Source organism: Acartia tonsa, chromosome 3 (genome assembly GCF_053477335.1).
Source record: "Acartia tonsa isolate MP-2025a chromosome 3, ASM5347733v1, whole genome shotgun sequence".
Taxonomy (NCBI): domain Eukaryota; kingdom Metazoa; phylum Arthropoda; class Copepoda; order Calanoida; family Acartiidae; genus Acartia; species Acartia tonsa.
The window spans coordinates 43,495,269-43,513,396 of record NC_137262.1 but is presented as its reverse complement, the minus strand read 5'-3'; the positions used below and the strand labels follow the sequence as shown (position 1 = coordinate 43,513,396).

Sequence of the window (18,128 nt, the reverse complement as noted above, 5' to 3'; positions counted from 1 at the left end):
CACCCCTCAAGAAAATAGCCTATAACAACCACAGGACCAGTATTTACACTCCCTGAAGAGTAGAATCCGATCGGTTCAGTGGTTAACGAGATCTTAAGGGACAGACAGACATCGTTCTACTTTGTATTATAGATATAGTTAATGTATTGTTATTGGTATGTCAATTTACTTACACAATTAATTTATAACTTCAACAAAACATTTAGGGACTATTCGGTAAAATGGCTGGGGGTTGTTTATATATCAACCCAATTTTATTTTTTACCCCTTTCCATCATGATTTCTCCGGCATGTAGGAAACGTACATGTAACTCTCATTTACCCCTGAAATAGTTATGCAATTTTTATGTTAATTTCCCATTCATCCGCGGTGAAAACTTTATTATTTTCGTTTTCTTATATACATAAGCTTGACATTACTGCTGGAAGGTGTTTTTATCTCTTTCATAGACTTCCACAGGTTTCGTTAAATGTTATGATTCCTAGCTAAATAAAATTATTGTTACAACTTTAATTTATGTTTGCTATCTCTTATTACTTAAAGAGAACATATTTATTTCAGATCGCCATGTCTTTGATTACCCCAATGAGAAATGTGACTGCGGGCTTGCGATGCCTGAGTTTGACAAGCAACAATTGGATGGCCGCTTCTAACAAGCAGCCGGTTGTCCCTTCAAAGCCAGGTAATGTCTCTTACCTCCTTAATAATTGTCTTTGCACTAAAGCCAACATATTATCAGAGTATTACTTTACTAGCAATACACATTGATGATTGTGCACGCAACGGTTACAATCATCATCTGTTTTAGTTCTGATGCGATTTCGCTCTTGTTTCTAACTGATATGCAAAATATCATCTATTATTTATGTTACTTAATTTGTTTTAGCTAACCCCTACCTTCTGTTTCTAAGTGATAATTTGCCCATTGTCAAAAGAAACAATCCAAATATGAAGCTGGCAAAAATTGTGACATTAGTTGCCCAGGTGATAAAGCAGTTATGTTATTCAATAAGAAATATCAAAGTTTTTTTTTAAATTGGGCAGGGCAGGTACTTATCCTTAATCACTTTTAAGACATATCTGTCATGGATGGACGGACGCGCGGCAGAACCTCATTATACAAAAGCTAAGCTTTTGAATAAAATTCAAAGTTTGGCTAATCAGTATCTTGCACTATATGCTCTATTAATAACCTTAAACTTGTTTATCAGGAGTGGAACGCACTATCGGCAGTTAAGAAGGGATCTTATGAAAACAAATACCAACAACAAATGAAAGAATATACAAAGGCCATGAATATGCTTACAGGTTTTAGTTCCTCCAATCATTGTACTGCTAAATTACCGCTTGTACTAAAAGGGGACTAAGCACGAACGAGAACAAGTGATTCTAAGCACCTTCCAGCAATGATTCTAAATGTTTTTTTGATGAATAAACTAGGGTTATGTTTAATAGTTATGATTTTAACGATTTAAAAAATTAAGTTTCACCATGGTTTTAAACGAAAAACTTTAGCGTTTTTGACGAAATAACATCAAATATTTTGTTGTGCTCATAAGTACAAATAAAATATCACGCAAAAACAATCAAATTATGCAAATTACAAAAGTAAACTAATAAAACTAAACAATATAATTCAGCGTGGCCATATTCTTCAGTATACTGAAAATCTTCAGTATTCTTCAGTATTTGGAAATTGGGGCTTCAGTATTTTCAGTAAATACTGAATATTCAGTATTTGAAAATTTTATTCAGTATTTTTCAGTTTTTGGAAATTTTCATGATTCAGTATTTTCATTATTTCTTAAATTCCATAAAAATTTTGCATAAATAAGATGTTTTTTCAAGTAGTTGATGTCAGATTTTTTTCGGCGCTTCGCGCCTCACTTTCCTTTAAATTACCCTATAACTTTGTACGTTAATTTTGGTTTTTTTTTATGGTAATCATAGACGTCCAAGGGGGGGGGGGTAAAGGGGCGATTACCCCCCCAAGTTTTTTTTCATTTTACCCCCCCCCCCCCCCCGTTTAAAATTTACCCCTAACAACCATTAAGGAGGGGGTATTTACCCCCCCAAAATTTACCCCCCAAACAATAAAAATATCTAACAAAAAAAATTTTGCGCGCTTCGCGCACATTTTTAATACTAAATGTTTAATAAAATTTAAATTACCCCACCCCAAAAAAAATTTTACCCCAGGGGGTAAATTTTGGGGGGAGTAAAAAAAATTTACCCCTGCCAACAGATTTCGGGGGGGGTAATTAACCCCCCCCCCCCCCAAGCAAATTTTACCCCCGGGGTAAAAATTTTGGGTGGGGTAAAAAAAATTGCGACGCGCGAATTTTACCCCCCCCCCCCCCCCAAAAGCGAATTACCCCCCCCTTAAAAAAATTTTACCCCCCCCCAAAAAAAAAAAAATAAAAAGCTTGGACGTCTATGATGGTAACATACATTTTTTTTTCAATTTCATCTCAAATATAAATTTTTTAGATATTTGAGATGCTTTTATACAGTATTTTTTCAGATATTTTTTTGTCTATTAATAGAATGAATAATCTAAGGTGAGTACTTTGCATGATTATTAAAGGTAAAGTTTTTTAGCATGCTCTTAAATTAACTAAAAAGTATTTAAGTTTTGTAATCATTTAAAATATTTATCAGTCATTTTCTGCTTAATTGGTGCAAGAAAATCTAAGAGGCAAAATTAAAAGGTCTTTAAAATATCCCCCAAATTATAAAGGTATGATATATGAAATTTTGAAATGAGGAATCATATAGGTAAAAAAAATAATTATTCAGTATTTGTATTTTTTTGTTCAGTATTTCAGTATTTTTTCTTATTTTAGGATTCAGTATTTTCAGTATTTCCTTTTTTTTCTTCAGTATTTTCAGTATTTTTTCTTATTTTAGGATTCAGTATTTTCAGTATTTCCTTTTTTTCTTCAGTATCAGTATTTTTTTTATTGTGGCCACACTGAATATTGTAAGTTACCATCCTTTTTCTAAATTAACATTTTTTATTGAAAAAGTTTACTTTTGTGTGTCTGTGTGTCACAACAGTTTGAACTCAACAAAACATTTGATGATATCTAGTCAAAATATGCCTAACATTTCAATTTTTTTAGTAGCGAAGCTACTCTATAATTCACTTTGTCCGTCCGTCAGTCCGTAACGCTATGGGGGAAATGGGATTTACTCAGCCCCTTTAAAAGATAGAAAGCTGAAATTTTTTGACAACATTCCCATCATTTAGGAGCACAATTAACTATAAAACATCAATGGCGGTCGGACGGCTTTTTAGCAGGTTTTAGGCTATTTTTTTATTTTTCACATTTTTCCTCATATCTTTGGTGTTTATGGTCCGATTTTCAAAATTTTTTCAGTTATAGACATCAAAATTAAATTTTCCGTCGTTTAGAGACCCAACAATGACGGTCAGACTGCCTTTTTGCAAGTTTTTGGCTATTTTTATATTTTTTACATTTTCCCCCGTATCTTTGGTGTTTATGGTTCGATTTTCAAACTTTTTTCAGTTAAAAGATATCAAAATTAAATTTCCCATCGTTTGAAGAAAACAACAATGACGGTCAGACTGACTTTTTGCAGGTTTATGGCTATTTTTACATTTTTTACAATTTCCCCCATATCTTTGGTGTTTATTAATCGATTTTCAAAATTTTTTCAGTTAAAGATACCTATCAAAATTAAATTTCCCGTCGTTTGAAAAAAAAACAACAATGACCGTCAGTCCCATTCACGAAATTTTGTGCTTCGCTACTTATGGATGTTGTCATCCTTGTTTTTTTTATATATAACAATGATGAAACTCAATTTTTTAAATCAATATAATAATATTACACATAGCCTAGTATATTCACCAAAAAAACATTTAAAATCACTGCTGGAAGGTGCTTAGAATCACTTGCTCTCGTTCGTGCATACTCCCCTTTTTGTTTGATATCTTTGTATTAGTAGCAGGATGTTTGCCTGTTTCGAAAGATTTCGTTAACTGCTGGATTGACTTAACTTGTATATTAAAGCCTTTAATTTTATATGTATATTTTGGGAAGGAAATCTCCGCCATCTACAAGAGGAATATTCCCTATTAGAAAAGCTTACTTACCTGCCCAACAAAAGAATTTCAAAAGAGATAGTTGCATTCAGTGCATTTGAAAAGTTTGATTGCCAGTATGAGTTACAAGAATATCATCTAACATATAAAATTTTGTATTTCAATAAATAGAAATCATTTAGGCACCACCAAAATAGTAATCATTGAACAGAAAAAATTATGCAGTTCACTAAATTAAAGTTTAAATGCTTTTTGTTCAAGTACCCCTTTAAAAATATAAAAAGCTATTTCGAACATTCGTAGCTATAAGGGGGGGGGGGGAGGAGAAGTTTGTACACTTATAGGAAATGAAAATTCAGTATCAAATTTTGGCCTGGCCGTTTGGGCTTGTTTTTATAGTTATCGACCTAATTCTTTTGTAAACTCTCTTTTATTATTAGATCTACCTGTAAAAATTTAAAAATTTAATTTGGGACTTTCCTTCTAGGGGCTATTGGAGCAAAAGACCCCTCCAAGCACTAAAATTTTAAGTACTGAACTTATTTTTAAAGATATTGAGCTGATTTGTTTATTGGAAACTATTTTCAAAAAATTGAAATAAGTAATAACTATATATTTCATTTACGCACTATCCTTCTAGGGGCTTTTGGGGTAAATCACCTCAAAATTATAAGTTTTGAGCTTACAAGCCCCTAGAAGTAAAGCGCAAAAAGTGAAATATGGGATGGCTTGTAATGAAAGGTTACATAAAAAAATCAGCTTGATATCTTAAAAAATAAGCTCAGAACTTTAAAAAAATTTGTTTGGGGGGTCTTTTGCCCCACTAGCCTCAAGAAGAAAAGTCCCAAAATTCAATTTTCAGAGTTTTACAGGTAGATCTAATAATTAAAGAGAGTTTACAAAAAGAGTTGATTGATAACTATAAAAACAAGCCCAAACGGCCAGGCGAAAATTTTATACTGAATTTTCATTTCCTATAAGTGTACAAACTTCCCCCCCCCCCCCCCCTTATTGCTTGTTTTGTCTAGACGTGCAAAAGGATGATTTGGAGAGGCAAAAGAAATTGGCACAGGAAGCCAGAAAGCTAAAAAAGGTAAATCCTTTGACGGAGTGTTGAGTCGAGATTCGAATCTTTTACCTTCCCGAGCGGCTTCTGTCAAGTGGCGTACAGCAATTTAAGTTTTTCAAACCAATCATCTTCTATTTTTGGAATAAAATGACAAAGAGAAAAGTTGAGGGGGGCAGTGTAGATTATAACATGCTTTTTAAGATACTAGTGTTTTTGTCCATAGAGGTACCTGAGGGGGGGGGGGGGGTAATTTCTTTAAGAAGGATGTTGGTACTCTCCCCCAAAATAGTTTAAAACCTCTATATGACTTATGTGAAGCTACATTGTAAAGGAGAACCATATTGGTGAAGCGGTTAGAGATATCCTTCGCTACAGACAAAAAAGCCTACTACTTTATATATTAGGACTAGCGGCTACGCCCCTAGAGGCCTCTAGGGGGCACTTGAGGAGGAGAGAGTCAAATTTAATAACCCAATTTCTTATTTTAAATAAAAGAAAAATTTAAAATAAATTTTTTTGGGGGGGGGGATTTTTAATTGTTTTTGGGGGGTTGGGGGTGTCCCACCCCCCAAAAAAATAGTTATAAACCTTCCCGGGACCAATTAGAAGCTACCCTGTTAAGGAGAACCCGATCGGTTCAGTGGTTAGCGAGATCCTTTGGTACAGACACAGAGACATCCTGTTACTTTAGTATAAGGATAAAGTGGCTTCGGAAATGGTGCATGCTTGGGCTAATTGTAAATGTTCGTTTGTTTGTTGAGCTTTGATGATTGTTGTCATTCGTGACATATTAAAGATTTGTCTTTTTTCAGTTAAAAAAAGAACTAAGCGACCTAACCTCAGACAAACCTAAAAGAATTACTGGTTACCTATTCTTTCAAAGTGAAAAACTGAAGAACATGCCTTCCTCTGTGAAGATTATAGATAAGGTATTTTAACAAGGTCAGGATGACAACATCCATAAGTAGCGAATCACATAAAAAACATGGATTAACAAACAGACATGCAAATGTTCAGTGTTTATAAAAAAAGGGAGAATAAGAAAGCAAAAGGACAATTTAAGAATGATAAAAATCAGCAATCTACCATTCTTCAATAGCAGTAGAAAAATGAAAGATGTGTGAAACCCGACAAAAAAGCTACTTGTTCTTTCTTCTATGAACATAAAAATTCCTTAATTTAAATTTAATTTTGATACTAACACCTACATTGCTATTTCATTGATTTTTTTATTTTTTGCAGCCAGAGAAAATAGAATATATACACCCTTAGGCTTTCTTCTAAGCATACTTTACAAATCTTTCGTCCATTTATCCCTAGCCCGTACCTATGAACAGTTTTAAATTCTCCTAATAATTTTAGATTGTCGAGTGCGCAGAGATGTGGAAGAAACTAAGTAGCCAAGAAAAACTGCCATATGAAAGGAATGTCAACTTTTCATTTTAGATATCTTTTTAAAGGAATGCAGTTACTCTGTAACTACAGTATGTCTGCCTGTCCGTCTTACGTCACTACATTAAATTGTTTGTTACTGCTGAGCAAGGACAATTTTGACAATTAAAAAATCTGCTTATAAAAGCATGAAGCCCTCAAAAAATGTATAATTTATTCCTACTTATTACTTTAAATAATCTTTACTTATACTATTTATACGGAGAAATTACATATCATAAGGAGTTCTTAGAAAGCTTTCGCAGAATTCCGTAAAGGTAAATCCAGCAATCTAAAATTTGGTGCTTCTCCTGTAACAAATTGAAATCTTTCATGGTGCGTCAGTAAAAAAAGTTTGACATAAAAACGACGACTTGACCGCCGCTTTCAGCCGCCGCCGCCAATTTTTTTATTGCGTTTCCCATCCCCCCCCCCCCCTTTTGTCTCAAATGATTTGAAATTGTCTAGTTTGGTGGTTCGGCCGCCGTTCTAATCCACGTTATACACCATTAAAGCAACTGCCATGCTAAATTTTAGAATTCTACTCCTATTTTAAAGGCTTGAAACACACACATTTACGGAATTCTGGGAAAGCTACCACCTTTTCCTATGTATAAACTTAGATTAAAAACTCACATTTTATATTTTTAATTGTTAAAATGAAAGAGATTGAAATGAACTCTTGTCCTAAACAGAATGGCTGAAAAAACCAAGAAAGAATCAGATGCCTGGAAGCAGAAAACTGTTCAAGATGGCAGAGCCACCAAGATCTCAGAACTCAAGAAAAAAATCGCCGAATTTAGAGAATAAGGACCGAGCCCTTTTTATTAGTAACAAGAAAAGAACATTATTTATTGTGTTAAAACTATCCAAGGGAATAAATAATTCTTAATACTTTGGCTGTGCTTTTAAATATTTCTGGCGAGTTTTTATCTTCATAAAACTTAAAAGGGTATTTTATACACATGAATTTTGTCTTCTCAAGTAATTAAACTATTATTTATAGTATAACAAAAAAGAATTTTTTTTAATTGAAGTAAAAAACGTTGTATAAAAATAGTGTATTATCTATATATTATTTAAGAAATCTCAACTTAATAATGCTTTTAATCAAAATATGTTAATTAAAATGAAATATGACAATATAAATGTAATTCTGGAATTTTTTTTTTGTTTTAGTATGTGTTAAACATGATTTTTTTTCAGATAATATAAACAAATAAAGCCATGTTTTCTGAAAAATCTGTTATCTATTTTTGTAAGAGCTGCAAATAGTTTGTTCTTTTATAGTCTTGACGCTATTTGTTAAAGGTTTTTTTTTCACCAATTCAGAAAATCATTAATTCAAATTCTCTGGTTCTACCACCAACATCACAAGAGAAATCGCAAAAAAAACCTAGGTCCTGGTAGGCTAGGCTACGTCATTGAATTGCTGATTTTCTCTTTTTAAAATGGTGCTGAATTTTTATGTGATCTAATTATCCGATTGTTCTGATTTTTTTTATACTGATTCCTAGGACAACAAAGTACAATATGATAAGCAAAGCAACTCGATAATCAAGTCCTAAAATGTAAGTATTTTAAAGTATGTATGTAAAATGTAAGTATTTGTAAGGTTTTTAAAAAAATTTACTCAGAATTTTGCTTTGTCTCTTAATCATTTATATTCTGATTATTCAGTTCTGACACTATACAAGTGTTAATGTCCGTTTGTCCAACCGTTTAAGAGCTATGCTTTTATGGATGTTGTCATCCTTTTTCTATTTAAAACTGCAATTGAAAGTGGGGGAGTAGCCGCTAGTTTATGACAAATGACTAACGATTTTTGCTAAACATCAAAAGTTACATCATATTTACTTCCACTTTTCACCTTATGGTTTGTCTTTTAACTTGGATAACCTTTAGTGGACAGGACGGGATACAACGCGAGATCTCTGATCCACATCTTGCTATTGAATTGCATGATTAAGATCAAACGTCTTTTAGACAATTAACCCTTAGATTACACGATCATCTTCTGTTGGTCTAACTGCATGTTAATAATAAGCTATTTTCAAGGCCAAGCTATTCCCCATTTTCTATCGATAGGAGCCATTTTTAACGTCTGTAATTATGACGTGGTGTTGGTCTGAGATTCAAAACTATCATATCACCGACAACTAACAGATGCGCGACGATTGTTGCGGTTGTGGGCTGGATTGGCTTTTTAGTCGCGAAGCTACTCTATAATTTACTTTGTCCGTGCGTAACGCTATGTGGGAAACTTGATTTTATCGGCCCCTATACAAGATGACAGCTGAAATTTTTAGTGAAGAGTCCTATGACTTATGCCCATCTATTCTATACATTGTTTTGTCCATCTGTCTGTTATTTGGGGTGCTAGATCGCAGCTTACACCAATAACGAAATTAATTCGGAAAAAAAATCACGAAACCTATACGCGTTATTCAGCTGTCGTTGAGGGGGGGGGGGGGCAACACATCGTTAAATTGACGACCTCTCCATTTGCCCCGAAAATATTATTTTAGATTTTTTTCGCTTTTTGGTTATACCTTATTCCTGGCTATATCGATTCCTAGATTTTCAAGTTTTCGTGATTTTCTCAATTCCTTTTCAACATTGAGGGCTGAATATTTCGGGATAAATAAATTTTAGATTCTACTTATTTTCACAAAGTTTTGAAAAGATTTGTCTATTAATTGAGGTGCTAGATTGATTCCTTGATTTTCTCTATTCCTATTCAAAATTGACGGCTGAAATTATCAAGGATTGAATATGCTCATATTTTACACATTTCCATCAAGCTTTATTAAGATTTGTCTATTAATTAGGGTGCTAGATCGATTCCTAGATTTTTAAATTTTTGTGATTTTATCGATTGCGTGATTTAAAAGGTTTCTGTTCTAACTATATTACCATGTTAAATGTTTATTGTATGACACCGCTCTATAGTAAATTTTTTCCTAATATCCATTCATAATTTTTGAGCTTCGCTACTTGGCAACTCATGGATGTTGTCATCCTTGTTTTAGTTTTGTATGAATTTTAAAATCAGATCGCTAATTCGTTTTTGATTAGGGAAAATTTTGAATGCATTGTAGGTTTTCTCCAGATAAATGTTGAAACTTTTTCACTTTCATTGAAAAGTAGGTAAATAATCTTTTTTATACTTGATATTCAATAAAAAGCGTCTTAATCAGAAGGGGTGGATACACCCCCTTTGTCAAGTATCTGCAATTAAGGCAATGGGGTGTCTAGTTAAGTCACAACCCAATAAAATGTGGATTTTTGTTTAATGGGGATGTCAAAAACCCTGAGCGCCTAAAAGGTTGAAACAATTCAAAAGTGTATAATAGTTATTTCTCGTATCGTATTATAAACGGCTTTCCGCGGATATAGAATGTACAATTATAAGATTAAAACTAGTTTTTTTAGCCCCGTGGTGCCGAAGGCACCGGCTAAAAAAACTGGTTTTAATCTTATGATTGTACATTTTTATATTTGTAGAAAGCTGGATATAATACGATGCTAGACATAGTTTTTTCGTATGGATTAAAACCGGTTCCTATCCACCGGATTCGAATTAATACGAGAAAATGTTTATATTATTTCGCATTTATGGACATTGTCATCCTTCATTCTCTCTCTGAAATAAACCGAAAAATACATTTTTTCCAACATGCTGGAGACATTACGACTACACGCACACAGACACACACAGAATTTCTATATTCTTACAATCATTCATATCTAGTTGAGTGTAAAGTGTTTCTGCATTCTACCACAAGTTTCCTTGATTGAACTGTTGCGATTAATGGTCCATATTGTCATTCTTTATACTTGCAAAATTGAAATTACACAATTTTCGAACGGGTTTTAATTAATAAAACTTTATATTATTTGAGGGTGGGGGGGGGGGGGTATAAAATGATACATACACTCGAAGATTCTAGTTTTAAAGATATTGAGTAAAGCTTTTTAAAATGAATCGGTAGCGTAGTAGAAAATTTGGAATTATAATTAAGATCATGTGTCCGATTCGGCAATAAAAGAGTAAATAATTTTTATCGCCAGCTGGACCCTCGCCGTCTTTATAAAAGGTATAGCTAGTTGGGGTAATAACTGATTCATTCTAATCCCCCCCCCCCCCCCCCTTGCCTTTCATTAATGGATATTTTGATTCTTGTTTAGTTTCTACGAATGAAAGTATGGGGGCCTGGCCAGCTAGTGCGACTAACCAGGGAAAAGGAAATATGTCAAGTAAGTAATACCAAAAATTTAATCATTTTGCCCCCTTTACCCACTTTATAGTTTTTCCCATTGTCATAGTCAAGTGTATGTGGGGGGAAGGGGGTAATTTTCAGAAAAGCTCAGTATTAGACTATTAGTATGTGGCACGTTTTAAGCGATTTTTAGGAGGGGAAATGTCGCCCTTCTTTAAAGAATTAGCCATAGGAATTAAAAAATTAACGAGCTGTAGTTTTAAAGTATGTCCGTTTATGATTTATTGTTAAGGTTGTCAAATCCGTTTTATTTATTTTTGTTCCATAAAAATATTTCCTTGTCTTTTCCTATATCCCTGTCAAGTGCTCAGGCCATAAAAGTTGCCCTGTACCTTCTAGAGTATTTTTATATTTTTCATACGAGAAACTAAGGTGTCCTTACAATGTTACCATTAGTTGAATTTAGTAAATGTATTGCGAGTAGATTTTAAACATTATTACTACTTTTTACTGTTATGGAATTAAGATTTGACTGATTGTGTTAAGTTTACATTTTCACCAAAGTTTATCTTGTTTCTCTTAATCTCTTTAATTGCTTAACCTTTCTCTTCATTTACCCTTTCTTAAATATTGTGCATTTTTTGAAATTAATTCTGTTCTCTTGTCCCAATTAATACCTACTTTCTTATTTATTGAGAAAAAAATTCTATTCTAATCTCGCCATTATTTTCTTTGGCTAACATGTTTGAACGTCAAGTTGGTGTAGAGTTGTCTCGCTCTCAGCAAGTTCAATCCAGTTAGTTATACTTACAGTAGATTTTAGTAGGAAGGGATATTTCAAGATATTTTAGGCAAGTGTACTATACATATATATACTCTAGCCAAGGGTGATACAATTTGGTTTTTATTTCTTGATAAAAAAAGCTAGCATTCAATTCTTTTTTCAGTTATATCTTACTCTTATAAAAAATAAAATATTTTTGTACTGTGAAAACTTGCATAGTAGGCAAAATTGCATTTAATGTTGCATTTAAGTTGATATTTTTTTATCTTGAACATGTTCAAGAAGTTTTTAAAAGATTTTTTTTGGTCAATAAGTTGTACTTGTAACAGAGAGGGGTTTTGGTGTAATAATATTAGTTTAAACTGGTAAACCAACAGGTTTTAATCTTGGCATGTACTTTCTAAACTGATTATTTTTATAGATTTCTTGTTACTTGTCTGCTAGCAAGCTTCAGAAAAGTAGTTGTAACCAGGGCTCCCAGAGTAGTGCATTTGGGCACCCTTTTGTACAAAAGGTAGTGCATTTTGATTTAAAACTCCCTTTATCCCCTCCCTTTTAATTTCCCCCCCTTCCCTTTTTCCTTTCCCCTCCCCCACAAATTTACAAAAGGTGGTGCATTTCCATTTTCAAATCTGGGACCATTGGTTGTAACTAGACGGCACACGCACAGACAGACACAGAAGGAGAGAGAGAGAGAGAAAAGGGAAAGAAAAAGTGACTTTAATTTCTTCCTTGTAAAATGTACTAGGCACTAGCTTAGCCTAGTTCAGTTACTAACTTACTAAGTTGGTTATTATTGAAGACCATTAATCTTTTAAACTCTGTAGTTGTATTATTCATACTTTTATTTGTGATTTTAAAACAACAAATGTTTATTTTCTTTTTTAAAATGCCGTGTCAATAACTTGAATTATTTTATATAGTGAATTGTCAATATTGATGTCAAGTAGTTTATGTATTAAAATCTGCTTTTAAATTATTTCCACGTGTTAATGTTTTTAGTACAATTTCATTTACTAGTATTTGAGTTTTGAGGCTTAACACTAACAATTATAGTATTTTCGATCTGACAACAACATATTTTTTGTGATCTGTTATACATTAACTTTATTACATTACACTACTTATATTATTAACTTTTATTGGCAAAAAACAATTTTTGTTATAGGCTCGAAGACATGATTAAATATAGATTCAATAATGTTTTTTAATTGCAAAACTTTTTGTATCAAAAAAGCCCTTCTGTCTGTTAGTCAGACAACTTAAACTTTCAGAGAAGATTCCTTATTGTCTATATATTGTTATGTCCGTCTGTTCTTCTTTAATTTTTGCATATTCTCTTTTTTATTTCCCTATGACAACTGAACATCTGCTCTATAATTTACTTTGTCCGTTTGTCCATTCAATAAACTTTTGAGCTTCGCTACTTACGGATGTTGTCAACCTTTTTCTTTGATAATCACAATCTTGTACGCATTTCACTAAGGATAGTAAGGTGATAAATGATTTACAATGAAATATGACAACATAATTGCACGCTTTTATCTGAAGCTACTATTATTATCTACTCAATGTTGACGTTTTTTCTCCGCTATTTTTCTTATTGATATTCATTTGTTGTTTTTTGATTGATATTATTTTGTTAGGAACTCAACTAAATAAAGAGTTTCAGCTATGGGATTTAGAATGGCAGTTGCTATAAATAGGTACAACATGGAACTGAAGAATCGGCGGCAGATCTGCCGCTCCCGCCGAAAACCGCCGAATTTTTTGTCCTATTCTCGCCAAATTAGACAGTTTTCAATCATCTCACTTGACACTTTGAATATTTCAAACATGTCAATTTGAAAAAAAACAAATGTCAAGTACGGAACGGCATCATACTTATAGTTAGACCACAATTTTCTTGCATTAGTAGTCTTCCACTTTCCTGCCGTTCCTTATATTTACACTTGACACTTTTTTTAATATTGATATGTTTGAAATATTAAGTGTCAAGTGAAAATTTTAGGGAAATTTTAATTAAAAAATAGTTTATCTCAGATTGTCTTATTTTGCGAGAAAAGAAAACACTTGGCGAAAACAGCAATTCTTCACAGTTCCATATTGTACCTATTAAAAGCAACTACCATGCCAAATATCAGAGTTGTAACTCTTTATTTAGTTGAGTTCCTTTGACTTATAGTTTTGGTTTCAAAAAGTGTCACTTCCGCCTCCTCCCTTATATCACCAATAGCGAATTTGCAGTTAGCAAGATCTTTTGGTATGGACAAACTTCCTTTTAACTTCTTTCAACAATTTAATTATCTTTCAAACATGAAAACACATTCAAAATGTTTTTTTAAGTAGCAACATGCAAAGCCTCATAATAAAGTTAAACTCAAATAAGCCAGTAAGCTAACCGTATAGTTGTAGAGATGCTACGCTGTGTGTTAAAACAGCCACTCCTCCATATTGTAAATCCTTTCTACTTATACGCATGACTCCTCCCTTTCTATCCATCTAAATATCAGCTGTTTAATCAAATTAGGAAGGAAATTAGGTTGACCGACGGACGCCTGTCAGGGATTAAGGGATAGCTGATGTATTTTAAAGCTACCGGACAAAAATATTTAATGAACATTCAGTATTAACTTTTTCAGTCGATATACATTATAGAGAATGTAGGAGACTTATTTTCATCATTTTCTGTCTTTTACTCTTATCCACCATCAAATTAACATAAAAACAGGTTTATAGACTGACCGACATGACAGACACAGCTAGCTTAAATATTTTTAATAAACACACCTAGGCCAAGTGGCGCGATATATGAAAATATCACATGCATGTCATGTGTTTTGGCGTTTAGACATTCCCACTTATTAAAAATAATCTCTGTTTTGTGTTTTTCTGTGTGTGATGTATTTGATCTTTAAAATGGCTAGGCTAACCTTTGTATTTGGCCTGGACAGGCTCTAAGCTATTTTGTTCTGAATGTGTTAATAGCCTTGGCCATACTTATTTTTAGAGCCCTTTATTTTTCACCCCTGTCTTGTCTTACAATTCTTAGTGCATATAAATGTCAGTCTTATTCACGTAACAAATGCATTTAGCTGAGATTAAGATTTAATAGCTGTATTGTAAGAACATCTTCCTAAGAAGCTTTCACAAATATGCTAAGCGTTTAAATGCTTTACGAATACATTTTAAAATCAGGGCGGGTTGTCTTTTGAAATAAAGGTTAAATATTATGGATATAAAATATTTCTTGTCTAGTAAGGTATCAGAAACGGCTTTTCGGATCGCCTCACTAATACCAGTAAAGCTTTGTGTTGATTGAGTTTGTTTTAGGCACTTTGGAGGGGGGTAGTTATGAGATCTGTAATGCAGTGTTTCGGAGCCGGAGCCGGGAGCAGCAACATTTTTGGTGGTGCCGGATCCGGAGCCGTATTTTTCGTTAAAAACGGCTCCGGCTCCAGATTAGCTAAAAATGATTTTTTAAAGTAATATTATAATTTGGCAACGGTCTATTTCCATATAATAAACTGAAAAACTATTGTTACTTAACAAATAGACACACATCCTTCTACTTTTATATAGCTTTGATCAAATAAAAGCAAAATATTTATTATTATTTATTTTATTTTATCAAATTCAATAATGAACAAAAATTGATATATTAACTTTAAGGTAGGAGCCGGAGCAGGAGCCGGAGCCGTATTTCCAGATACGGCTCGCCGGGGCTGCATCAAAATTATACGGCTCCGACATCCTGCTGTAATATAAAACTTTAATTTTTTCTCTGTTGTTATAAAAATGTAATAAGGTTACAACTTTTTTTCACTAATGATCCTTATAAAAACACAGCATGTACCAATTAAGAAAACTAATGAAAGAATTTTCCAATGAATGAGAACCAATAAGGGAAATTAATTTGTATGTACCAAGTATGTTTTTTTTTTTTATTCGGTAATTTCTCTTTAAATGATATAACCAAATTTTTTAAAGAAATTACAATAGGTACCAAATAAGTTTTTTAGATGTTTATGGTGTTTAGAATTTATTTACATATGTCATATAAAAACAGATGGATTAGGAGTTCAATCATTTTATATTAATAGTACCAAAATTAGATTTGTTTACCTATTTATTGCTACTTTTTCTTGGAAAATTTTTTGTTTTTAGTTTGATATAATAGAATAGTGATTTTTACTGATTTATGCCAGCCTAAAGTTAAAAAGTACACTTAAATATTATATTTGTCCAATCTGTCAGCCTTGTTAATATACAAAAAGTTGCGTAGCTTGCACTTTGCTACTTGCCTTATTTCTATTGACATTGAGAAATTGTTAAAAATTTGAAATACGCCACCGTTTTCTTGGATATTTATACATACAGAATGTATTATGTAATAGCTAGTACATATTATTTGAGGTATGTCAACAATAACGTAAAAAATAATATTTTAATAGCCTCCAAAATATCCTAAATGTTCAGTTTCAATATTAACACTTCTTATTGCAAGTCTAATTTGTATAAAAGATTTTTTTGTCACACCCTTCCTTTTCAAGCAAAGTCCCTAGATGCTAGAGGCGAAGCTATTAATTGAAATTCTATCTATTATTTTGCTATCTCTTACGAGTAATATTTTGTTGTAATAAATGAATATTAACAAGGATGACAACATCCATAAAAGCGAAGCACTGAAACGGTAGGACAAACGGACATTAACACTTGAATAGTATCTGAACTGAATAATCAGAATTTAAAGGTATAAGAGTCGAAGCAAAATTGTAAGTAAATATATTGAAAAACTGCTTGAAGCAGGATAATGTTTATGGACATACTTACATTTTTGGACTTGATTATAGAGTTGCTTCGCTTATAATATTGTTCTTTGTTGTCCCAGGAATCAATATACCAAAAATCAGATCAAACGGATAATTAGAACACTTGAAAATTTGTTGTTAAAAAAGTAGAAAAATCAACATGTTTAAAATGGACGTACGGACATTCTGGTAATAATTATAGAGTTGCTACGCTTTCTAAATCGTACCCAACTACTACAGGAATCATCATGCAAAGTTTGAAATCGATAGGACAATTCTAACATGCCTAAATTAACGAATAAAAGCTATCTATCTCGGACGGACGTACGGACGGACCGACCCTAATTATAGAAAAGCTTCGCTTTTAAAAAGGCATGGAGGTTTATTTTCTTGGAAGGAGACAGACGGGGAAAAATATGTGAAGAGAGAAGAAAATTAGAGTTTAAACGGGAAGAGAGAGAGAGAGCAAGGCAAGAATCAGATGATTGCATACTTGCACAGAGATGGAATCATTTTCTTAAAAATAATTTTTCTCGCGGTGGGATGGGATATTGGGCTGTTTATTACATTAGTCCCCAAATTTTATATTAATGATTTCTTATTCGTTGGTTATTAAATTGGCGTGTCCATACGCTTCAACCACTAATTATAATCTAAAAAAGGGGTAATTTTGTGTAGCATCATTGGGGATGTCTAATTTATCGGCCTTGTTTTAGCCCTTAAACATACTACAGTATAGTTAGCTGATTTTCTGATGAATTATCCTTTCCGTGTACATACATTATATATAGTGTATATAATTTTATACACGGCACCACCGCTGTTCCTATCTAAGCTAAGCTTTCTCATTCTTTCCTTAGTAATACTAGGAATTATAGTTCGGTCCGGACCAGTTTCAAATAGTTATGTTAAAGGGTTCGTATTTTAAACAAAATTTAAATATTTAGATATTTTATTCAATTCGTAGCTGCTCTAGCACAGTGAATGGCAGTGGCGTGCGAAGCACTTTGTCTAGGGGGGGGCATTTTGAAGATTTTGTAAAATTTTGCCCCCCCCTAAATCAAAGTGCCCCGGGGGGGCACTTTGCTTTAGGGGGGGGCATTTTGATTATATATACTAATTTTAATTAAGGGCGTTTTAAGGGGTGGGATTTTTTGATTATGGGCCTCCTAGTCCTTATCCCTTCTTCCCCATCCCTATTTCTCATTTATATCCCCCACCTCTTCCCCCCCATCTCTTCTCCCCCATCCCTTCTCCCCACCCTGCAATGACCGAAGGGAAGGGAGCTAGAAAGCATCTTCGAAAAAATAGTACAGAAGATAAATTAACCTTTCCCCCCCCCCCCCCCCCCTCCACCACAAAACATTTTTAATGGGTGGAAGGGGATGTTATAAAATCTCAGCAGGAAGGATGAATAACCCCATTAAAAAAAATTGGGGGGGGGGGGAGGGGATAAAAACACTCATTTTGGAAATAATTTACCAAAAATTAACCTAATACCTATGAAAAAATGATTTTGAATATTTCTTTATTGTATGACAACAAGGATGACAACATCTTTAAGTAGCAAAGCACAAAAATCATTAATAAGAATACAGACAAGTAGATTTAAAGAGTATCTGTTGAAATAAATATATATTTTAGGTAGAAAAAGTCACAAATCCTTTTTCCTGTATGTTGTGTGATGACAGTCAAAGTAAATTACATACTGGATACTCGAAACAGCGAAAAAAAATT

General features: G+C 33.0%; 2 protein-coding genes across 3 annotated transcripts in view; one reads left to right on the top strand and one right to left on the bottom strand.

Annotated features, from left to right (window-relative positions):
• Positions 1 to 18,128, bottom strand: part of LOC145314271 (poly(U)-binding-splicing factor PUF60-like) — a 141,876-nt gene that overhangs the window by 29,577 nt on the left and 94,171 nt on the right. The gene's annotated exons all lie outside the window — the stretch shown is intronic.
• On the top strand, positions 524 to 7,448 carry LOC145314277 (transcription factor A, mitochondrial-like). Its single transcript, XM_080154129.1, has 7 exons — positions 524 to 683; positions 888 to 985; positions 1,213 to 1,309; positions 5,102 to 5,166; positions 5,955 to 6,071; positions 6,505 to 6,566; positions 7,269 to 7,448. The coding sequence occupies exons 1-7, from the start codon at positions 569 to 571 to the stop codon at positions 7,381 to 7,383; spliced, it is 669 nt and encodes a 222-aa protein (XP_080010255.1). The 5' UTR covers positions 524 to 568; the 3' UTR covers positions 7,384 to 7,448.

What these genes read in the sequence shown, in the direction of transcription:
- LOC145314277 (XM_080154129.1), top strand. Translation starts at nt 569, where the DNA reads ATGTCTTTGATTACCCCAATGAGAAATGTGACTGCGGGCTTGCGATGC. An exon ending in GGCCATGAATATGCTTACAG is followed by an intron (nt 1,310 to 5,101) that starts GTTTTAGTTCCT and finishes TGTTTTGTCTAG; the next exon opens with ACGTGCAAAAGGATGATTTG. An exon ending in AAGCCAGAAAGCTAAAAAAG is followed by an intron (nt 5,167 to 5,954) that starts GTAAATCCTTTG and finishes GTCTTTTTTCAG; the next exon opens with TTAAAAAAAGAACTAAGCGA.